Genomic DNA, 25,175 nt, shown 5'->3' with positions numbered 1-25,175 from the left:
AGGATTGGAAAGTGAGAGAAAAGAAAGAGGTCACAAGAGGGGACGTTCTGCCCCTTTCATTGGCATCCTCTTCAATCATAGGCAGGTCATTCTCCATCTCCAAGTCTTGGCTTCCTCATCTGTAAGATGAGTAGGTTGGGCTAGATGGTAACTAACTATAAATCTCTAACTGCATTGACTTCCCAGGTGCTTGTGGCGGGGAGGTTTATCACAGTACTCCTGGACCCTCACTCATATGACACAGTCGTCTGGGAATCGAGCTCCAAACTGGACTTCCACAAATACGCCATCTTCCTCATGGAGAAGATTTTCGATGTCCAACTGGCCAACTATGATCCTGGTTTGGAGAAAGCCAAGGTGAAACCGTGAGTGTCTGGGGAATGATCATTTAGGGTTTAGAAAAGGGAGAGAATCTTTTTTTCAACTACTCCATATTCATTTGATCCCTTGTGTGTTTTTGTATTCTCGGTAACAAGCACATTAGATAGTAGCTGAATGATTGATTACCATTCCCAAAAGAGAGTTGGACTTGGGGCTAGGTGATCTGGGTGTGAATCCCAATCTGCCACTTACTGTCAGGAAGTCATTTCCCTTTTTTGAACTACAGCTTCTTCATCTGTAAAATGCGGAGAATAATCTCTATTCAGCTTCCCTCTCAGGACTATTATGGATTATAAATGAGATAATGGATATAAAAATGCTTTTAAATTAGAAAGCAGCACAAACTAGGCCATGATATTCTTAGGATTGTCATTAGGGGACTCCTGGAGCCAAGTTCAGCCCTCTGATTTCTCTTCCCCACTTCCCCAGGACCCTGCTTCACAAGAACTTGCAAGCTCTCACTGGTGCCATGTTTAACAACCTTTGCAATATCCTGAAGGATGCAGGGGACATGAGCACAGATTGGCAGGAAACGGGGCTGTTCCAGTTCTCCTACAATGTGATGCTCAGGTGAGTTTTTTTCATAATGTTTTTTCATCCTTCTTATGGTAGACAAGAGCAACCTGATAGCCTGGACAGTTGGGAATGAGCTTTCTGTTCAAATGAGAGGATAGATGTAGAAGCTTTTTGAAAAGTTGAAGTCCTGACATCTATGTAAGGGATGTGCTACCATTTCATGGAATCTTAGAGCTAAAAGGAGCTTTGATAAATCACTTCCTTACCCTCAATTTCAGTTTTTTATAAAATGAGAGAGCTGAGCTAAAGAGATCTCCAAGGTCCCTTCCAACTATAAATTCTGTGATTCTCCATAAAATGTTAGTGCTAGAAGGAAACTTAGAACATAGAATTCCAGAGTTGGAAATAGACCTTAAGACATAGAATACAGAATATTAGAACTGAAAAGGACCTTAAAAACAAAAATATAGAATGTCAGATTTGGAATGGATCCTAGAAGAAAGAAGATAATGTGTTAAACCCAGAAAAGAACTTAGCACAGAAAACAGACTTTTAGAGGTAGCAGGGACTTTAGAACATTTCAAGTAGAATGTCAGAATTGGAAAGGACCTTAGAATATAGTGTTAGGACATAGTAAAATGCTTGATTGTGATTTGCCAAAGGACTTTAGAGATGAATGTTGACCCAGAGTGAGGTTGAAGTTTAGTTCATACTTTTATGTTATCTTGCCTACCAGAGCCGGTTACCTGACACTATATGGCACTGAAGGTGATGATCCAGTTAGCCAAGCCCGAGATCTGGCCCACTCTGCAAAAGTTTTCCAGGGTTTCTATCAGCTAGATCAGCTTCTGATGAAACTTGCCCGTAACTCTCTGTCAGGAGGTGAGTACTATGGAATACCTACAGTAGGAAAGATAACCGAACCCCAAGTTAATGAGGAAACAGAGAGGAAAATATTCTTTGTACCCAACTGCTACTCCCTGAGCAGCCTGAGAAAATCTAGAACTCTGACTTCAACTGCCTCTTCCCCTGAGGCTCTGGCTTTCAGAGCCCTTAGCTTTCTTTCCATCCATTCTCATGATTGTGTCAGTCTGTTTTTCCCTGTCCATGAAAACTTTACATGAGATTCCATGTAGATGGAAGTGAAAGGCATTTGACTAGGCATTGGCTCCATGGTGTTGTTGAGCTGTGAATTTGGAAGGAGACTTCCTTCTTTCCCTCCCTCCTTCTCTGAAGACTTTGCCTCTCTGGCAGTGCTTCCCACTCTAGGGTATTCCTCTCAGACATAGTCCTTGCTCTCTGCTACCTCTTCCAGACCCTTCCTCTGCTGTCATCACTTAACAATCCATCTTCCTTTGAGATTGCCCAGTCCAGAGCTTTATCAGAGTCATTTGCTGATCTCCATGTAATGTCTTCCTCTGCACCTTAACATACTAACAAATCTGGATTAAACATACATGAAGATGGCCCATGGAACACCTAAGCTTTTCAGTTCATCCATCTCCAACTTCTGTGAATTTCAGCTTTACTCTGTGAACTCGGCCATCTCTAAGATTATGCCCTTGATCTTACTATCTCCTAATCCATAACTGAATTTTCTCAAATAACAGACTCCTACCTTTTCATGTCTTTCTCACTTGTCCTACATCCATTCTGCATCTTCACCACTTCACCTCCACTTCTGTCTCTCTTTGTTTCCCAGTCCATCACCATGACTCTGGATTACTCCCTTCACAGTCTAAGGTGAGGCAGTCCAATTAAACACTCTCCTCTACCTTTACAACATCTATCTCCTGATCTTGTAAAGCCTTGCCAATCCCTGGCTCTGAGTGTTACCCCTGCCATCTTCCTTCATTCCCCCTTATATGCTGCTTTGGGTGGAAAGTCATAACATTGTGCCAACAGGATTCCCTCCAAATTTATGTTACTTAATCTCAGTGGCTTTCCCAGTTCCATGGCAATCCTTTCTGATCTGTGATTGATCCTCTCATGCGCTTTACACAGTGGTTATTCTAAACCTTCTCTCTGCAAGCTCACTATGCCATTCTTTAACTCCTCTACAACATTTCCTATATCTATCCCTTTCTACTCACACAGACACTACTGTGATTCAGGTCTTTATCCCTCTATGCCTGGACTATTGCAGTGGCTTCCTAATTGGTAGTCCCACATCCAGTCCTTCCTCCCTGAAGTCCACTCCCATGCAGCTTCTGAATTAAAATTCCTAAGGCATAGATTTCACCACATTGCTTCCCTGCTTAAGATAGAGACTCTTGGTCTGGCATTTAAAAACCCTCTGTGATCTCTCTTCTACCCATCTCCTAAGTCTATTTTGTGCTAGTTCCCTGTGTGCTCCCTATCTTATAGACTGACCCTCATGCTACTCTTAAACTTGGCTTCTCTTCATCTCTATCTTATAAGCAATGTGACTCCATGCAGAGAGTGTAAGACTTAGAATCAGAAAAATATGAATTCAAATAGAACCTCAGATATTCTACCTGTGTGACTTTAAGCAAGTCATTTACCCATTCTCAGCCTCAGTTTCCTCATGTGTAAAATGGGGACAATAATATCACTTACCTCTCAGGATTGTTGTAAAAAATATTTGTAATGAGCTTTGCAAACCTTAAAATCCTATTTATTATCCTCTGTGCATATGCTTAGACCATCTCTCATGCTTCTCTCATATTTACTACTCAGAATCCATGTCTTTTCTCTTGGCTTACCTCAGATATTATCTCTTACAGAATTCCTTATTGATTTTCCCAGGTGTTAATGCTTTTTCCTTTCCTGAAATTTATTTGCATTCTAGCCAGTTGACCTACTCCCTGTATTCAGTACATAACATTCCATCTTGTACCTTTGTGCCTTTGTCCTTCATGTTTGGAAATATCTACCTTTTCACTTCAGCTTTGTAGATTTCCTAATTTCCTCCATAGAAAAAATTGGATACTATCTCCTATAGGAAGCCTTACTAAATATTACCAACTGTTACTGCTCTCCATTCCCCTCCCCTAATTATTTTGTATTCATTCTGTCTCTATTTCATTTATGCATGTATATAACACATATATATAAATATGTATAAACACATTTCCCCTGTAAAACATAAGCTCCTTGCAGGCAAGCACTGTCTCATTTGTAACAACAACAACAATAATAATAATAATAATAACATATTATTATTATTATTATTATTATTATTATTTGTGTCTCCATTACCTGGCACAAAGTCTGTTGTCAATTAGTGTATGTTGAATTGAATTGAATTATAAACCCTTTTGAATATGAACTCCTTGAGAGGAGGGACTGTTGCATTTTTGTCCTTATTTCCTAAGTATCTACCTAAGTACCTGCCTACATATAATAGACACTTTTATAGTTTCTTAAAATAAATTTAATCTGGCTTCCATTTGAAATAAGGAGGGAATTATAACAATGGTCAGCAGGTGGCAGTGTTGGGAAAGGTTTTTCTGGTCACTGAGCTATTCATAGAACAGGTTATGAACAGGAAAAATGGTTGCAGGGATATGATCCTAAACGTTAATTGCTAAATTTTTAGTGTGAGAAATCTATGCTTCAGAAATTGGTAAAGGCTATAGAATTGAGCTTGACTTATTCGTTGTTGATTATCTAGATTTAAGAAAATGAAGGAGAAAATGTTCATATATAAAGGACTTGACATTGTGGGAATGTGATGGAATAAGGCAGGAAATGACCTGACTCTCCTAAATCATCCTCAAAAATCCCCTTAAAACAGTGCTTCAAATCGAATCTTAAAGTGGCAAAAATAATAATAATTTGGGGTAAAGCAGTCATTCAGCCTAAGAATAATTAGGAGAATGTTAGAAGAAAAGATCTAAGTTACTGGGGTGGGAGTTTGACCAAGAATGAAGTTCAGCTGTTGCTGCATCAGAAAACAGCAAGTCTTAGAGGTAGCTGTGGTGGGTTTCACTCCACACACAGAATAGAATCAAATGACTGACAGTGGAATGTAGGGGTCTTCTGCTGGCACTGGTTGAGGACTGGTTGAGGCACGTTAACCCAACGGGTCCCAGGCTGTGGCTTTGGGAGAAGAGAAGCAGCTATGGTTGATGAGTGCAGGTGCAGAGAGTTGGAGTTCCTGCTGTGGGTTCTGGGAGGCAGGGGACTGATTCTGGTCATTTGCAGGAGACTGCAGTCTTGGTTTTGGTGCCAGGGCAGACTAATGCTTGCAAGTGCATGGAGGCCAATGGTGTGTTTTCAGGACCTCAGGAAATGAAAACATTTGTAGAGGCAGTGTGGGAGAGCTGTTTGTGGCTCAGGAGAGGAGAAAAGTACTTGGGGGACACACAAAACCAAAAAATAAGCCAGAAGAGCAGTGAGCACACCTGATCTTTGGAAGAACCAAAAAGTTAAAGAACCTCAGATAGAGCTCTGAAAGTAGTGCAAAAATTCTGAACCCTGAAACATTATCCCTCATTCCCCAGGAGCAGAACCAAACTCTAACATGAAGTTAACAACCAAGAAATAGGCCAGTAAAATAAATAACAGAAAAAGAACATAAAGTTACTATGGTGATAGAGAAGATTAGAGCTCAAACATAGAAGAAAACAATAAAGCCAGAACAACCAGTTATAAAACTTCAAAGAAAAATGTAAAAAGGTCACATATCCAAAAAGAATTCATGGGAGGGCTTAAAAAACTTTATAAATGTCAACTAAAAGATATAGAGAAAAAATTGGAAAAAGAAATAAGAAATTATGAAAAAAATCAACCAATTGGAAAAAAGATCCAAAAAAATTGCTGAAGAAAATAACTTTTTAAAAATTAGAATTAGGCAAAGGAAAGCTAATAATTTCATAAGCCATCAAAAAATAACAAAACAATATCAGAAGAATAGGAAAAAAGAGAACATCATTGGAAAAATAACTGACTTGGAAAACAAAAGAGATAACATAAAAACTATTAAACCATCTCAAAGTCATGATCATAAATAGAATCTAGACATTATACTTCAAAAAATTGAGTAAAATTGCCATGAAGTTTTAAAACTAAAGGATAAAAAATTGGTATTGAAAAAATTCACATATCACTACCTGAAAGACATACCAAAAAAGAAAACTCACATGAATATGATGGCTAAGTTTCAAAGGTCCCAGGTCAAGGAGAAAATATTATAAGCAACTAGAAACAATTCTAATATGGTGGAACTACAATTAGAATAACGCAAGACTAAATTAAAAGACTGAAAGATATGCAATATAAAATATATCAAAGAGCAAAGGAGCAGGATTTACAACCAAGAATCACCTACTAAGCAAAGTTGAGTGTAATCCTGCAAGAAAAAATGGATATTTAGTGAATTAAAGGACTTTTAGACACTCTTGAGAAAAAGACCAGAACTGAACAGAAAATCTGACATTCAAATACAAAAATCTAGAGAAATACAAGAACATAAATATGAAATGCTACATCCTTTAATAAATCTAAACTATTTACTGTCTTACATGGAAAATAATATCTGTACTTCTTAAGAATGTTATTATTATTAGGGTAATTACAAAAATATACATATTTAAAGGGCTTGGATTTGAGTTGATTATATAGAACAATCCTAAAAAAATAAAATTGGATTGGGAGAGTTAACATGGACCAAATTATTTTGCACCAAAAAAAGTGTGAATGGAAAAGTTTTTTACATTGGAGGAGAGGATGGGGTAGAGAGCAGGAAGCATAGGAGCCTTATTCTCATTGGAACTGGGTTGAAGAGAAAGTAATATATACATGTAGTTGGATTACACATTTTAACTTATAGAGAAATAGGAGAGTATGGGGATAGGATAAGAAAAGGACTCTTAGAAAAATGTGCAAATAAGAGAGAAAGGGATCAGTAGTAAACTCGATTTCTGAGGAGGGTATGAGATGGGGAGGAGAGAGAAAGGGAAGAGGAGAAGGGGGATAAAATAGAATAGAATAGAAGAAAACAGCAACACATAATTATAACTTTGAATGTAAATAGGATGAATTCACTCATAAAAATGAAAACAGATAGTAGAATCAAAACCCAGAATCAACAGTATATTGTTTACAAGAAATGTACCATAAAATGAGAGACCCACAGAATAAAAATAAAGGGCTGAAGTAAATATTTTTATGTTTCAGTGGAAATAGAAAAAAAATCAGGTGTAGCTTTCATAAGTTCAAGCAAAATTAAAGCCAAAATAGATTCAATTAAATGAGATAAGCAGAGAAACTATAAAAGGTATAACTAAATGAATTGATATCAATAGCAATCATATATTCATCATATGTTATATTTTTAACATTTGATGAATGTTATAAATCAAATGTTATAAATTTATAGCACCTAAATTTATAAAGGAAAAGATAAATGAATTACAGATGGAAATAGATAGCAAAATCAGAATAGTGGAAGTCTTTAATTTTTGTCTCTCAAAACCAGGTAACCAAAAAATAAGTCAAGGAGATTAAAAAAAAAGGCTTAGATAAGCTAGATATGATAGATTTCAGGAGAGGACTGAACAGGAATAGAAAAGAATATACTTTTTTTTTTCAATAGTACATGCCACCCTTACCAAAATTAACCCTATATTAGGGAATAAAAACTTCATAGTTAAATGCAGGAAAGCAGGAATATTAATTGCATTCTTTCCAGGTCATATTAGAATAAAAATTATATTTACTAAAGGACTATGGAAACAAAGATTAAAAATTAATTGAATCCTAGATAACTTAATCTTAAAGAATGAGTAGATCAAAGAACAAATTACAGAAACAAAAAACTTTATGAAAGAGAATGATGAGACAATATACCAAAACTTATAAGATGTAGCAGAAGTGATAGAAAAATTTATCTTTAAATGCTTCAGATCAATGAATTGGATAGACAATTTGAAAAGGCAATTAAAAATAGAAAAAGAACAAATCAAAAATCCCTAATTAAGCACCAAATTGGAAATCCTGAAAATTAAAGGTGCGATGAATACAATTGAATGTAAGAAAAACATTTTAATTAATAAATAAAACTAGGAGCTAGTTTTAGGGAGGGGGGAATCACTAAAATAGATAAATCAATAGTTAATATGATTTTTAAAAGAGAGAAGAAAACCAAATCATCAGTATTAAGAATGAAAAGGATGAATATACCACTATTGAAGATGAAATTAAAGTAATTATTAGTTATTTTGCCCTATCATGTGCCAATAAAATTAACAATCTAAGTGAATTGGAATGATACAAAAATATAAGCTTTCCAGGTTAACAGAAGAAGAAATAGAATATCTAAATAAACTTATTTTAGAAAAAAAGAAATTGAATAGGCTATAAACTTCCTAAGAAAAAAGTATCAAGGTGAGATGGATCTCTAACTGAACTGACCAAACATTTAAAAATCAGCTAATTCCAATATTAAATAAGTTATTTGCATAGTCTCACCAATTTCCTATTTTGAAACAGTAAGGTGCTGATACCTACCAAGAAGAGCAAAATCAGAGAAAAATAATTACAGATCACTTTTACTAATGAATATTAATGCAAAAGTTCTATACAAAATACTAGTTAAAAGACCACAGTAATATATCACAAGATTATACTTTATGATCAGGTGAGATTTATACCAAGAATATAAGGCTAATTCAATATAAGAAAAAAAACTGTTAACATAATTGGTTATGTCAATAACAAAATCAACAGAATCATATTATTATTTCAATAAATGCAGAAAAAGCTTTTAACAGAATTACAATACTCATTCTTATTAGAAAACATTTCAAAGCATAGATATGAATACATTTTTCTTTAAAATAACAGGCTCCTACCTAGAATCATCATTAAGCTTTAATTATAGTGGGAATAAGCTGGAAGCCTTTCTAGTAAAATCAAAAGTGAAGGAAGAATACCCATTATCACCACTATTATTCAATATTGTACTATCAATGCTAACAATAGTAATAAGAAGAAAACATAATAGAAAGAATCAGAATGGGTAATAAGGACATACTATCTTTTTTGCATATGATATGATGGAATACTTGGAAAATCCTAGACACTAATGAAAAAAATTATTTAAACATTTGAGAATTTTAGCAAAAAAAATAAACCCACATAAATTATCAGCATTTATATATATTATCATCAAATCTTGAAAAAAAGATAGTCAAAAGATATTTCATTTAAAATAACCATAGACAATATAAAGTACCTGGGAGTATTCTACCAAGCCAAACCCAGAAATTACATAAACAAAATTATAAAACACTTTTTAAATAAATAAAGTCAGATATAAATAATTGAAGAAATATTCATTGTTCACATCTGGGTTGAGCTAACATATATTATATAATAATATTATTATAATATATAATGTATTACAATAGTATTGTTGGAAGAGTAACTATGAATGATTAAGCTATTTTGAATAACAGGATCATGCATACAATTGTGAAGGACTGATGAAGGAAAATGTTATCCATCTCTAGAAAAAGACTATTGTATGGAAGTATTTATTGTATGGTTCCTCCCCACCCCACCCCTTGTGTGTGTGTGTGTGTGTGTGTGTGTGTGTGTAATGTTTGTATGCATATGCACATGTACATGTGTGCATACACATATCTGTGTATATACATATATGTATTGCATATACACACATTTATGTGCATCTGTGTGTGTATATATATGTATCTATCTATCTATCTATATATATACACTTATGCATACATATTATAAAATATTGTCCTCTAATGTGGATTTGAGAAGGAAGAAGGCAGAGAGAAAACTCAGAATTCAAAATGTAACAAATAAGTTAATTTTTAAAATTTCAAAATAATGCAGATTAAACTTAAAATATATTTACCAGTTTACTGCTAAATGTTTAAGACCATTTTATCCAACCATCTTATGCAACATATGAGGAAACTGAGGCTTGGAGGAGTAAAATAATTTGCCTGAATTCAAATAGTTAATTACTGTCAGAGTTAGGACATGAAACCAAGTCTCTTGGCTTCTTTTCTTTTCTTTTCTTTTCTTTTCTTTTCTTTTCTTTTCTTTTCTTTTCTTTTCTTTTCTTTTCTTTTCTTTTTTTTTCTTTTCTTTTCTTTTCTTTTCTTTTCTTTTCTTTTCTTTTCTTTTCTTTTCTTTTCTTTTCTTTTCTTTTCTTTTCTTTTCTTTTTTCCCAGCATGCAGCAAAAACTTTTATTATCATTTGGCTCAGCTGTTACTAAACCTGTTAATTTCAAAATATAATATTAGGATTTTTAAAAAGCTATAATTGAAAACACTGCTGTTATTGGCAAGTTATGCTTTTATAATCCAATTAACAATGAACAGCCATCTCTAAAAAGCAGGATCAGATGGAGGATGGATTCTTTCTGGATGTTGTGGTCAGTTAGGGTGTGTCCATCTTCCAGCCAGTTGCCTGCAAATCTGAGCCTCTCTCTCTGCTGGCCAGGATAGATGCCCTCTTTGTCTGGATTTTGGTCTTTATATTCTTGAGTGTCTCTAGGCTCTATCCCCTGTGATGGTTTGCCTACCAGGGTCTTCACAAAGCTCTGCAGACCACCTCCAAGATGTAGGACCACATGGAGGAGAGATTCTTTCTGGATGCTGTTGCTAGATGGGATGCAGCCATCCTTTAGCTGCTTGCTTGCAAGCATGAGCCTCTGCTGGTCAGGAGGCAAGAGATGAGCTGTTGTGTCTGGGAAGTAGCAAGTAAGCTGGTTTGTCTGGAATACTAAGTGTGTGAGAATAAATAATGGAAAATCATCTGGAGAGATAGATGATTCGAAATTGTGAACAGATTTAAATGCCAGAGGAGTTTGTATTTTATTCCAGAACAACAGAAAGGTATTAAGTATCTTGAACAGGGCAGCAACATGGTCAGTTTATTGTTATATGTACTTTGTTCTCAAAGAGACCCATGACATCAGGGAGGAGATGCTATGACCTGCAAGTGAGTTGGATTTGAGGGAGGGAGGGCTGGGTAAGGTCACCTGCCTCCCTTTTCCCTCCAGAGCCACGTGAGTCTAGTGGAAAGATACAGATCAGGATGGCCCTGGATGCAATGGGAGAAGTGACCTTTTTAAGCTAAGTTCTTCAACAGGTTTCAGTTTGACTGAGGTATGTGCTCCAGCACTCTCAACTTGGCAGCAACAAAAAGAGTGGATTGGAGAAGGGAGAGATTGTGGTCAGGGTCCCCGATCCAGGCCACTGATCTAGTCCTTTCTCTCCCTGAGCTCTGGTCTGACCTCATGGGCCTCCTGAAGCCAGACCCAGGCTTCAGGTTTGGCTTTTTGTAAAGGGCCAGGTACCATGAAGGCAGTCTTCCTGATATGGGGAACTGCTTTGACCAGGAAAGTGGAAGTCTTGGGTCAGGAGGCCCCTTTAACAGCCTACAAAATATTTCCTTCCCCCTGTGTGCCGAGAAAGACTGGCTATAGGCCCTGACTCTCTGTGACATGTTCCTTGCAGAGGAGAAGAAAAAAGCGTCCCTGATAAAAGCCCATCTTTGGAAGCTTCTTTCCCCACAAAGCCTGGTGGGCAGGACCCACAGAAGTGCCTGGCTGGACAGCTACCAGCAGTATCTGGAGGAACTGGGAGCTGGGGAGGAGATGCAGGCTAGGGCCATGCTGCTTCAACTCTGGGCCACTCAGGTGAGTTTGTATACATGCATAAACACTCCAACAACAGATCATTGAGTATTTGTTAGACATCTCCTACATACTGATAATGTGCTAATCTGGGGGTATAAGTACAAAGGATGAAAGGATCTCTGCTTTTAATAAGTTACATTCTTTCCCCCCCCTTTTTTTTGAAAAAAATTAAAACTTGTTCATTTTCAAAACATATGCATGGATAATTTCAACCTTGCAAAACCTTGTGTTCCAAATTTTTTTCCCTCTCTTCCCTCTGCCCCCTCCCCTATACAGCAAGTAAGCCAATATATGTTAAACATGTGCAATAATGAGTTACGTTCTAATGGGGGAGGTAAATCAGAAATATAGACAGAATCTACATGAAATTAATATGTGTGAAATAGCTAAATTTAGGATAATTTGGGAGGGAGGGCACTCAGAGTTGGTGGGATTAGGAATGATTTCATACAGGAGTTGGTGCTTTGGCTGTATGTCTATGAGGGGGAGATGAGGTGGTATGGGGGACCACCAGTTCAAAGACAGAGATGAAAGACAGTCATGATTGAGGAATAAGAAGACTTCTTTGACTGCATTTCACAGTAAAGAAAGAGAGTAATGAATGTCCAGTAAGAATGGAAACCTACATTGTATTGGGTAAGCCTCTAAAAGCTAAGACGAATATGCATTTTATTCTAAAAGCAATAGAAAATCACTGGAATTAATAATGACTATTTGCTTTGCTTTCCTCATAGTGACTCAATGAGATAGATGGGGGGGTGGGAAACATTGCTATCTCATACACATGTGTAGTTTGAAAAGTTAGGAGGATTTTTAATAGACAAACAATTTTGGTATTATTATAAAATAGTTTTGACCTCAAGGATCTTTTAAAGGGGTCTCAGGTGTCTGCAGAGCACACTTTGAGAATTGCTCACTGAGTCTTTTAAGTGATCATCCATCTATAAATCCTGTGATTCTAAGAACTACAGAAGGGGCCCCTCAGCAAACCAGGATGTAGAGAGAATTACTACAAACATTGCCCCACCCTACTAATCTGGGAGGCCTCTAAGAATGGGTAAGGGGATCTTCAGCTGGCAGTAGTTCAATCCCAGAGGGGAAATAGAGCCCAGAATGATTCTTCCTACAGAATGCTTCATGCTCCTACTTCTAGACCCAACCCCGTCTCTCTCTATTTCCTCTTTCCTCTTCCTTTCCCCTTCCTCTCCTCCTCCTCCTCCTCCTCCTCCTCTTCTCTCTCTCCTTTTCCTTCTCTTCCCCTTCCCTTTTTTCTTCTCTCTCTACTCAGAAGAGACAGAGAGTTCAATTGCATCTCTGGATAGATTATTCCTTGATAGGGTAAAAATTTCTTCTGTGATGATTAACAGGTAGGGGGTGACAAAGGAGCAAGGTTTTGTTATAAGTGAAGGGGAGTGAGAGAGTAAGAGACAATGTTCGATTACATCTCCAGTGGATGCAATCAGATCTCCCATTAATGTCTAATTGCTTTTTCCACAAATGGCTCATCATCTCTGGATTATTTTTTGAAGCTACTACTTCATAGGGATAGCTATGATCAGGCTATTATGCTACCACAGAAATCTCTAATATAATTTTCTTTTAGAAATCATTATGGTTCTTTGAAAAGGATTGTAAAGTGACTTCATTCAAAAAAGCCACTCTAGCCACAAGAACTCAGAAAAACTTTTAAGTAACTGTGGTAATATTAAATTCTGAAACCATACCAAGAAGTTAAAAACAAAACATTCCTTCTAAGAGAAATACCTTCAAGATTATCTGCCCATATTCTGGATATAGTTAAATGGTTTTTGTTTTGTTTTAATAAAAATTTTTTTTGTCAAACAATGAAATAAATAAGGAGTGATAGCCCAAGGTTAGAATCCCTACCAACTGTGGAGGCTGAAAGCTAGGGGGTCTCTTGAATTTAGGAAGCCCTAGCTAGCTACAGTGGGTTAAATTAACCAGGTGTTAACATTGTTTCTGATCTTAATATGGTGAACTTCCAGGAATGGAAGCCCACTGGATTGCCTAAGAAGGGCCAAGTCTGCTCAGATTAGGAATTAAACAAGGCAAAGCTTTTTTGATGATTAGAATGGGAGCGAGGTTTGGTACTTCCAACTTGGGTGAAAGAGGGACTGGGAAAGAAGGAAGGAAGGAAGGGAGGAAAGGAGGAAGGGGGGAAGGGAAGAAGGGAGGAAGGGAGGGAAAGAAAGGAAAGGAAGGAAGGGAAGGAAGGAAGATTAAATATAGTTGGATTATACTTTTTGGATGGAAAAATTTTAAGAACATAATAGTGATGATTTGCTAAAAAAAAAAAAAGAAAGAAAGAAAAATAAAAGTGTGCTACATATTAAAGTTTAGAAATGGAACACCTCAAATGTACAACAGCCCTATATAGTTGAATTGATGAAATCCTGATGTGATAATCAAATTACTCTTTAAATTGTTCCATTTCAATGTATGACTTTAACACCCTATATCTATTAAAAGATTCCTATGAGAGAAGACTGTGCTAAAGAATGTGAAAATTCAGCCAATTGCTGTCTGTAGTTTGTTGGTCTCATTTATGACAGGGTCCCAGGGAGTGGCAGGCAGATTTATAGGCTCATAGAACTTGGACTCAGAGTAAGATCATCCAGTCCAATTCAATCAATTCAACAAACATTTATTAAAAACCTATTATGTGTCAGGCACTTTACACTGGAGATACAATTTACACTGGAGATACAATTAATAAAAAGAAAGACAGTTCTTGCCCTCAAGGATCTTACAATCTAATGGGGGGAGACAACACAGGAAAGGAGGCAAGAAAGTGGGTGGGGACTCCAGAAATGTCAAGATATTTTTCTAGAGCTAAAGCCCAGCAAACAAGCTGTGCCCTGTGCTTGGTATGACAACAGTCCTTTGTACTCACCCTCTGAATAAGGTGATGGTCCCTGAACTTGGGCAAACACCAACAGACCCAGAAAGGAAGCCCTGCTATGAATGGATTTTTTTTACCCCTAGACAACTTTGCCTCATTGTTGCTGGTTTCACTACTATTGCTACCCTACATTGTTTGACTTTTTGTCTAGCCACAGATACATTAATCAATGGTCAGCCATACTAGGTTCCCCCATAAGGGGTGGGGTCCCTGCACTCATTTCCCTTCTTGTTTGCAAGTAGTTTCCCTCACTTTGAAATTAAACTTCTGTTTATTCCTAACTCTTCTGTCTGTGGCCTGCTCTGTTTGGCTCTGGCCATCCACAAGGGAGAGGCCAATTTGGTCCACTTGATAGGAGGTACCCAATTCATTTTTTTTATAGAAGAGGAAATTGAAAGGCAGAGGAGGAAAATGTATTAGAGGATCAGAAATGTAGAGCTCAAAGAAGCTTTAGAGGTCACTGAATCCATCCTCATTTTACAGATGAAGACACTGGGCTTTAGGAAGGTTAAGTGATATTCCCATGGTTTCAGAGTTAGTGACTAGCAGGATTGAGATTTTAACCCAGGTCCTTCAAGTTTAGTGTTCTTGTCACTCTATGACTCAGTCTCCTTTTTTAAAGGCTAAGTGAGCCAAACACAGTCATCACGCTATGAGAATAATTATAACAATTTTTTTTTCTTTAGAATTCTCTTTCAATGCCTCATTGTGGTGTGGAAGTAACTGAGGCCCCTTAATAACCATGTCTAAAGACCACAAGCTCTGGCAGATCCTTTGGAGCTGGGGCGCTTTCATGTCTGGGCTTGGTAACAGCTTGTGAGCCTGTCACCCCAGGACTAGCCCAGCTCAGTGGGGAGAGGCTCATCACCAAAGGGGTGGCCACTAGGGCATCCTTTTTCCTCCTATAGGAATTCATTTATCTGCATCAGTAAAGGGAATATCCACATCTACGAAATCATAACTTTTCACATAATTAGACCATTGAAATGTGCATTTCTATATCATTCAAAGTTAACAAATAGAGAGGGGAGTCACCACCAGCCATAAAGATCATGCAAATTGAATTTAATAATAAGACAAAATTCTGCTTTAACCGGGGGTTTCTTATAGATCCTTTACAGAGTCAGGCAGTTTTTCTAGAAAATGAGCAATCCTAAACATACAGATAGGGTTTTTGTTCCTAACTTAGGGGGAGTGGGGAATGACGGGGAGGCATTTAATCATAAATTACTCCAGAAATCAAGATGAAGTTAGGAGAATCTTGGATGGGTAGGTGCCACAGAATATTCAGTAAAAATAATAGCTATTATTTATATAATCTTTAAGGTTTCAAAAGTTTTTATAAATACTCTCTCATTTGATCTTCACAATAACTCTGTGAGGTAGGTTCTATTATTATCCCCATTTTACAAATGAGGAGATTGAGGCTGAAGGAAGTTAAGTGAAATACCTAGAATCACACAGCTAGTGAGTATCTAAGGCAGGATTTGAACTCAGGTCTGACTGATTCCAACTATAGCTCTCTATCCAATGTATTGTGTCTTTAACCTAAGCCCACCCTCCTGAGTTCAGTATCTCCCTCTTCTTCCATGGATTAAAAATCAATGAGACTTAGGAAATTGGAGGAGTCAGGCAGGATCAGAGCAGTTTGTCTTGCTGTAATGAGGAACACCTGAGAGGGAGGCTATTTCCATCTCCATCTTTAGAAGATGGGTCCATCTGGGATTCCTTGGGCAGAAATCCACAGATCCAGCACTGAGAACCCTTGGCAGCCTCAATAAGTCTGGGTGATCGATATGTTGTAGTTAGTGTCTTTAATGATGAAAACTCAAAAAGAGATACCCAGTTCTCTCCGTCACATCCATCAGCTTTCATTTTTCTCATTCTTTCCCAGATGGGTTTTAGCCTTTAGCCTTAAGTCATTTGCTTTAGAAATCTGATATTCCATGGCTCAAGTCTTTGATGGATGTCCTCAGGAGTTTGAGGACATCATAGAGGGAGGGGGTAGCCAGCCCCTGAACTCATTACTTTTTTTTTTTTTGAGGACATGGGTCAGTAAGGCTGGATGGGACCTTAGAAGAAAGTGGTATAGTTTCTGGTCAAAAGACCAGAGTTTGGGTAGAAGGCTGTTATGAGTCTCAATTTTATTATAAAATGAGGCATTTGGAGTAGGAGCCATTGAAATACCTTCTTGTCCCTAGATCTAAAGCCTTCTGCTCCTAAGAATATAAAATGTCAGTGCTGTAGGGATTATAGAATATAATCATATAATCATAATAATAATAATAATAAACATTTATATAGTACCTACTATGTGCCAGACACTAAGTGCTAAGCACTTTATAATTATTATCTCACTTTTATTCTCATAACAATCCTGAGAGGTAGGTCCTATTATTGTTCCCCTAGTCCTCATATAAGGAAACTGAGGCAAATCTCAATGTTGGAGAGACTTTGAGATCACCTTGTACAACCTAATGGAAAAGCTACTTGCTGCTTTCAGAGTAATTTATAATCTAGGTGTCCTAACTTCAAGACCAGGGATACTTCCAAATGAATGATAAAAGCATTTACTAAGCTCCTGTTGTACGATAAGCAGTATCCCATTAATTTTTTCTTTCAACTGAGGACCAAACTGAGAAATGGGCCTAAAGAGTTTTAAGATTAGGCTATAATGTCTGATTTGATAAGGATGCCCTTCCCAGGTAATTGTTACCAGGTCATACCCTTCCTTACATGGGCACCCACGTATCCCTGGACATTCATAAGCTGAATGTAATAAGATTCCAGGCTCTACTTCTTTCTCTCCCCCTCTCCCTCCCATGGCTCATGACTAAAAGTCTTTCCCTGGGGAAAAAAAGTGAGTGACCAGCTTTGCATCATCTCTGACTTTTTAATAAAAAAGCAACCACCCTGCTTGAAAATTTGGGGCAATCAAATGACATCACAAATAGCTTAACCATACAGTGAATTATTGATTGCTTGTCCTTATCTGATAAAGAAGGTTCTGTGAGCAAGGAAGCTAGCCAGTGAGTCCAGAGCTGCAGGGAAACACCCTCTCCATCACTTCCATGAGTCCTTGCAGATAGAGGAAGCAGAAGGGGAGATGGAGCTTGGGCAGGTGGACAGACTGGGGCTATCCAGGTTGCCCTATCCAGTTCTCAGGAGAACAGAGTTTCTGAGTCTGGGCTAAGTTTGGCATTCACTAGGCCTTCCTCACTCCTCTTCCTGGTGGGTGGGCCCTTAGCAGCATTGTGAAGGTCCCTTCTCTAACCCCTCTATCCCTCCTAGCCAGGGAAGATCATTCAGTACATGTATACAAGCAGGAGACCTGGATCATGGTCCCCATTCTGATGCTTTAATAGAGATCTTGGACCAGTCAACATGATCCTCAATTTCTTCTGTGAAATGAGGGAGTTGAAATTGGTCAGGGGTTTTTAATCTTTTTTGTTAAAGGGTCATAAAGGGCTTTCTAGATAGCAACTTTTAAAGTTAGTTTTTTTAAGGGATTTTGCTAACCCCTATTTTGTTGCTGAGAAAATTCAGCTATAGGAAATTATTTGCCATTGGGCAGAATGGTAAAAAATCCCCTTCTCAGAAGAAAGTTTTAAAGTACAAATAATAAAATACATAAGTTACAAAAGAAACTAATTATACTGAAATATGGTGCATTGTTTTAAAATACAAATAAAATTGAAATATAAAGTTCTCCTCCCCTAAGTTGAGTTCCCCTAAAAAGGCAGCTAAGTAGATGGATAAAGCATTAGGCTTGGAGCCGGGAGGACTGAGTTCAAATCCACCTTCAGACTCTTGCCAGCTATCTAACTCTGAACAAGTCACTTAACCCAGATTGCCTCAGTTAAAGAAAAAAGGACCCCTCATAGATGGTCTTGCTTATCTTGAGTATTTTCTACTTCCTTAATGTTTCTAATTCTAATTCTGTGCAATGAGTTCACCTCCAATCCTACTTTTAGTATCCCAAGTCTTCTTCCAGTTTTGAATTTTTACATCCATAAGGAACATCCAAACCTTGCTTGAACAATCCCCAGTGATGGCAAACTCACTCCTTTATGAGATAGCCCTTTCTAAGCTTGAACACCTCTGGTTGTTAGGATTCCCTGTAGCCTCTCACAATCCCCCCAGATCTATAAGGGCTGCTTTCATGCCCCACTGAGTCTTCCTTTCTCTCTGCTAAGTGCCAAAAAAAGAAAAAAATGTTAATTAATAATAAATATCTTTCATATTTGTATAGCATTTTAGGCTGAGCATTTTTAAACATGTTATAATAATAAAAACTAAAACAGGCTTACAAAGCACTTTCCCCATCAAAAAAAAAACCTGTGAAGTAGAAACTAAAAATATTATTATCCTCATTTTGCAGATGAAGAAACTGAGGTTCTGAGAGAAGTGACTTGTTCAACATCCTAAATAGTTAACTCTAAGGCAAGATTCAAATCTAGCTCTCCTGCCTCGAGGTCCAGGATATTTTTCTATAATAACATGCCCTTCTTTAATACCTAAATTACTCCTTGTAGCACACCTGTAGGCTTTGGCAACATTTATTATTATGCCCATTATATAAATGACAAAGCTGAGGTCCAGAGAATTGGAATAATTTGCCCACAAATGGTCATATAATCTGGAGTGCTTTTCTCAGATATTATCTTATCTCTCCTTGGATAAAAACAACCAGAGAAGCAGGGACAAAAATCTTTCCATCAGCTGCTTAAGAGCTAGGGATCAATGACCCAGTTTGGCCAGTGGCTATTCTACCCAATGTAACGTTCCCTGCCCCCTGCCTTGAGCATGAAAGCCCTGTCAATTGTCCTGTTTCTGTTCCTATCACCCATTGCCTCTAATGTCCTTCGAAGCATAGTTCTGGGAAGGCATCAATAATTCAGGGGCTGCAGTGATAGATGCTGCCTAGCTCTGGAAAGCCAGGCCTCCCAGAAACCTCATGGGGGGAATTCACCACACACACACCCTCCTCCCCAGCAGTGATCTCAGCCTGCTGGCTAGGGACTTTTGGTTGGCTCAGGAAAACTAATCTCTGTGGGAGCTGAGCATCAGTGAATGTCTGTAAAGGGAGATTAGGGAGACCTTTTGCTTCCAGGCAATTCTTGACAATTTTCACTAGTGGAAAGAAAAGCAAGATAGAGCATAACAATTTGACAATTTTGATTTTTTTTTTAGAGTAAAGAAAATAACATTCATGAAACATTTAATAAATATATACAGAAGAGCAGAAGAACATTCAGAAGGGGATAGAGATGGATAGGGCTTCTTGGTTACTAAAGCCATATTAAATTTAATAGGGGATAGTGAGTGGGCTTGTGATTTCATTGATATAAAGGCCCGCCAGAGGAGAAAACTCCTTTTAAGAAAGCAGGTCATCCCATTTTCCAGCTGATAAATGGTCAAAGGATATGAACAGTTTTCAGATGAAGACATTAAAACCATTTCTAGTCATATAAAAAGACGCTCTAAATCAGTATTGATCAGAGAAATGCAAGTTAAGACAACTACACACCTATTAGATTGGCTAAGATGAGAGGAAAAGATAATGACAAATGTTGGAGGGGAAGTGGGAAAACTGGGACACTGATACATTGTTGGTGGAACTGTGAAGTGATTCGACCATTCTGGAGAGTAATTTGGGACTATGCCCAAAGGGCTATCAAACTGTGCATACCCTTTGATTCAGCAGTGTTTCTATTGGGCTTATATCCCAAAGAGATCATAAAGGTGGGAAAAGGGCCCACATGTGCAAAAAAGTTTGTGGCAGCCCTCTTTATAGTGGAAACTGGAAACTGAGTGGATGCCCATCAGTTGGAGAATGCCTGAATAAATTATGATATATGAATGTTATAGAATATTATTGTTCTGTAAGAAATGACCAACAGGATGATTTCAGAAAGGACTGGAGAGACTTACATGAACTGATGCTGAGTGAAATGAACAGGACCATGAGATCATTATTTATGGCAACAGCAATATTATATCATGATCAATTCTGATGGACGTGGCTCTTCTCAACAGCAAGATGATTCAAGCCAGTTCCAATGATTTTATGATGAAGAGAGCCTTCTACACCCAGAGAGAGGAATGTGGGAACTGAGTGTGGATCACAGCATAGTAGTTTCCACTCTTTGCTGTTCTTTGCATTTTATTTTTTCCTCTCTTTTTTCCCCCTTTTTGACCTGATTTTTCTTGTGTAGCATGATGATTGTATAAATATATATGCATATATTGGATTCAACATGTATTTTTACCATGTTTAACATATATTGGATTAGTTGCTATCTGGGAGAGGGGAGGAAAATTGGAACATAAGATTAATATTGAAAAATTATCCATGCATATCTTTTGAAAATTAAAAAAAAAGAAAGCACTGCCACTTAGTCTCAGAGAGTTAACTAGAACACTGAGACAATGAGTTTATGTTGCATAGTATGTGTCTAAGATGGGACATGAAGTCCAAAGCTCATGGAACCTGTCACTTCTTACAATACAAAAACAGTCTACCACAATCATATACCACAACTTCTGGAGCCATTCTCCAATTGATGGGCATCTCCTCCATTTCCAATTCTTTGCCACTACAAAAAGTGCTATTATAAATATTTTAGAACATACAAACTCTTTTCCTTTTTCCCTGGTCATTTTGGGAACAGATGTAAGAGTGGTATGGCTAGGGCAAAGAGTATACAGAGTTTTATAACTTTTTGGGCGAAATTACAAATTACTCTCCAAAATGGTTGTAAAGCATTTTCCAATTTCACCAATAGTGTATTAGTGTTGATACATTGTTGGTGGAACTGTGAATACATCCAGCCATTCTGCAGAGCAATTTGGAACTACGCTCAAAAAGTTATAAAACTCTGTATACCTTTTGACCCAGCAGTGTTGCTACTGGGTTTGTATCCCAAAGAGATCTTAAAGAAGGGAAAGGGACCTGTATGTGCAAAAATGTTTGTGGAAGCCCTCTTTGTAGTGGCTAGAAACTGGAAACTGAGTGGATATACATCAACTGGAGAATGGCTAAATAAACTGTGGTATATGAATATTATGGAATATTATTGTTCTGTAAGAAATGACCAGCAGGAGGATTTCAGAAAGGCCTGGAGAGACTTACAGGAACTGATGCTGAGTGAGATGAGCAGGACCAGGAGATCATTGTATACTTCAACAACTATATTATATGATGATCAATTCTGATGGATGAGGCCATTTTCAACAATGAGATAAACCAAATTAGTTCCAATAGAGCAGTAATGAACTGAACCAGCTACACCCAGCAAAAGAACTCTGGGAGATGATTATGAACCACTACAGAGAATTTCCAGCATCTAATTTTGTCCGCCTGCATTTTGGATTTCCTTAATAGGCTAATTGTACACTATTTCAAAGTCCGATTCTTTTTGTACAGCAAAACAACTGTTTGGTCATGTATACATATATTGTATTTAATTTATACTCTAGCATATTTGACATGTATTAGTCAACCTGCCATCTGGAGGGGGGGAGGGAAAAAATTGGAACAAGGAGTTTGGCAATTGTCAATGTTGTAAAATTACCCATCCATCTATCTGGTAAATAAAATTATTAATTAAAAAATAGTGTATTAGTGTTCTAATTTTTCCACAGTCCCTCCAGGATTTGTCATTTTTCCTCTCTCATTTTAGCCAATCTGATGCGTGTGAGATGGTATCTCAGAATTATTTTAACTTGCATTTCTCTAATCAGTAATGACTTTTTAAGAAGAGAACTTTTTTCCTTATGACTATGTATACCTTTGATTTTTTCTTCCAAAAACTTCCTATTCATATCCTTTGACCATTTATCATCAATAGGGGAACAGCTCATATTCTCATAAATTTGACTATGTATTTGAGATATGAGGCCTTTTTCTGGGAAACTGATGATAAAACTCTTCTCCCTCCATCCTGAACTTTCTAATTTCCTTTTAAACTTGGCTACCTTGGTTTTATTTGCTCAAAACCTTTTTTAAATTGATGTAATCAAAATTATCCACTTTACATCCCATAATATTCTATACCTGTTCTTTATTCATGAATTATTCCAATCTATAAATCTGATAAGTAATATGTTCCCTGCTTCTCTAATTTAATTATGATACCTTCCCTTAGATCTAGATCATGTATCCTTTGTGATACTGTCTTGGTAAGTGGTGTAAGATAGTGGTCTATACCTAGTTTCTTCCAGACTGCTTTCCAGTTTTCCCAACAATTCTTACCAAATAATGAGTTTTTATCCCAAAAGCTTATATCTTTGTATTTATTATTTGTGTATACCTCCTCTATTTCATTTATTGACCATCCTATTTCATAGCCAGTAGCAGATAGTTCTGATAATTACTATCTTATAATGTAACTAATTTTTTGTAGTTATTTTATTTTATTACTCTTTTAAAACTTAATTTTATAATTATAACATTTTTTGACAGTACATATGCATAGGTAATTTTTTACAACATTATCCCTTGTACTCTCTTCTGTTCTGAATTTTTCCTCTCTTTCCCTCCACCTCCTCCCCTAGATGGCAGGCATTCCCATATATATTAAATATCTTATAGTACATCCTAGGTACAATATATATATATATATATATATATATATATATATATATATATATATATATATATACACATATATATATATATATATATATATATATATATATATATATATGCAGAACCGAATTTTGTTGTTGTTGTTGTTGTTGTTGCAAAGGAAGAATTGTATTCAGAAAGTAAAAATAATCTGGGGAGAAAAACAAAAAATGCTCACAGTTTACACTCATTTCCCAGTGTTCCTTTTCTGGGTGTAGTTGATTCTGTCCATCATTGATCAATTGGAATTGGATTAGCTCTTCTCTATGTTGAAGATATCCACTTCCATCAGAATACATCTTCATAGAGTATTGTTGTTGAAGTATATAATGATCTCCTGGTTCTGCTCATTTCACTCAGCATCAGTTGATGTAAGTCTCTCCAAGCCTCTCTGTATTCATCCTGTTGGTCATTTCTTACAGAATAATAATATTCCATAACATTCGTATACCATAATTTACGCAACCATTCTCCAATTGATGGGCATCTGTTCATGTAATGTAACTATTAAACCTCCTTTCTTTACAATTTTTCATTAATTCCTTTTATATTCTTGACCATTTGTTCTCCCAAATTAATTTTATTATTTTTTCTAGTTCAGTAAACACTTTTTGGTAGTTTAATTGGGGTGACACTAAATAAGTACTTTAGCTTAAATAGAATGGTCATTTTTAATATATTGGCTCAGCCAACCCATAAACAATTAATATTTCTCCAGTTATTTAAACCTAATTTTATTTCAACAAAAAAGGTGTTTTATAATTATGTTCATGTTATCCCAGGATTTCTCAGCAGGCATATGCTGATGTATTTTATATAGTTTATTGTTATTTTAAATGAAATATCCAATTTATGTAGGTTTATTTTATAGACTGTACTTTGCTACTTAGAAATTTTTTTAATTAGGAGTTTATTAGGAGTATGCCATCATAATGTCTGCAAAAAGTGATTTATTTTTTATGTTTTATTTCCTCATTACCTATTTTGATTCCTTCCAATTCTTTTTCTTTTCTTATTGCTATTGCTAGCATTTCTAGTTCAATATTGAATAATGGTGATGATAATGGACATCTTTGATTCAATTCTGATCTTATTGGAAAGCTTTCTAGCTTATCCCCATACAGATAATGCTTTCTGAGAGTTTTAGGTAGGCCTTATTATTTTAAGGAAAAATCCATTTCTACCTTTGCTTTCAAGTGTTTTTAGAAGTAATGAGTGTTCCATTTTGTCAATAGCTTTTTCTGCATCTATTGATATAATCACATAATTTTTTTTGTTGATTTTGTTATTGATATAATCAATTCTGTTAATAGTTTTCCTTATATTGAACCACTCTTGCATTCCTGGTATAAATTCTACTTGGACACAATGTATCATCTTTATGATACATTGCTGTATTTTATTTAGCTAATATTTTATTTGAATTTTTGCTTTAATGTTCATTAGTAAAATTGGTTCATAATTTTCTCTGTCTTTGCTTTTTCTGGTTTGTGTATCAACACCATACTTGTTTCACAAGAAGAGTTTTGTAGGATTCCTTCTTTGATTATTATTCCAAATAATTTATTTAATATTGGAATTAATTGATCTTGAAAGCAAGCAAATCCATCTGCTTCTGATGCTTTTGCTTAGGAAGCTCATTTATAGCCTATTCAATTTCTTTTTGTGAAATGCATTTGTTTAGATATTCTATTTTTATTTCTATTAATTGAGGCAGTTTATATTTTTGTAAGCATTCTTCCATTTCACTTACATTATTAATTTTATTGGCATAACTGCTTTAATTTCACCTCCATTGGTGGTATATACACCATTTTAATTTTTGATGCTAGTTATTTGGTTTTCTTCTCTTTTAAAAAATTATATTAACTTATAGTTTATCTATTTTATTATTTTCTCCCATAATACCAACTTCTAGTTATATTTATTTTCCTTATGTTCAATTTTATTTATCTCACTTTTAATTTTCAGGAATTATAATTGGCTATTAAAATGGAGATTTTAAATTTGCCCTTTTTTTAAGTTTTAAAAATTGTATACCCAATTCATTGATTTGATGTAAATATTTAAGTAG

The 25,175-nt window shown here is 36.3% G+C and overlaps 1 protein-coding gene across 1 annotated transcript in view; it reads left to right on the top strand.

Moving 5' to 3' along the window:
- Positions 1 to 25,175, top strand: part of PTGIS (prostaglandin I2 synthase) — a 51,725-nt gene that overhangs the window by 13,834 nt on the left and 12,716 nt on the right. Inside the window, exons 3-6 of the mRNA XM_074288573.1 lie at positions 187 to 365; positions 811 to 951; positions 1,634 to 1,779; positions 11,365 to 11,546. Of these exons, the coding sequence (XP_074144674.1) occupies positions 187 to 365; positions 811 to 951; positions 1,634 to 1,779; positions 11,365 to 11,546 (648 nt within the window). The remainder of the gene's footprint in view (positions 1 to 186; positions 366 to 810; positions 952 to 1,633; positions 1,780 to 11,364; positions 11,547 to 25,175) is intronic.

The sequence above is a fragment of the Sminthopsis crassicaudata genome, chromosome 2 (genome assembly GCF_048593235.1).
Source record: "Sminthopsis crassicaudata isolate SCR6 chromosome 2, ASM4859323v1, whole genome shotgun sequence".
Lineage (NCBI taxonomy): Eukaryota > Metazoa > Chordata > Mammalia > Dasyuromorphia > Dasyuridae > Sminthopsis > Sminthopsis crassicaudata.
The sequence above is the reverse complement of the archived record's forward strand: the minus strand, read 5'-3'. Positions and strand labels throughout refer to the sequence as shown.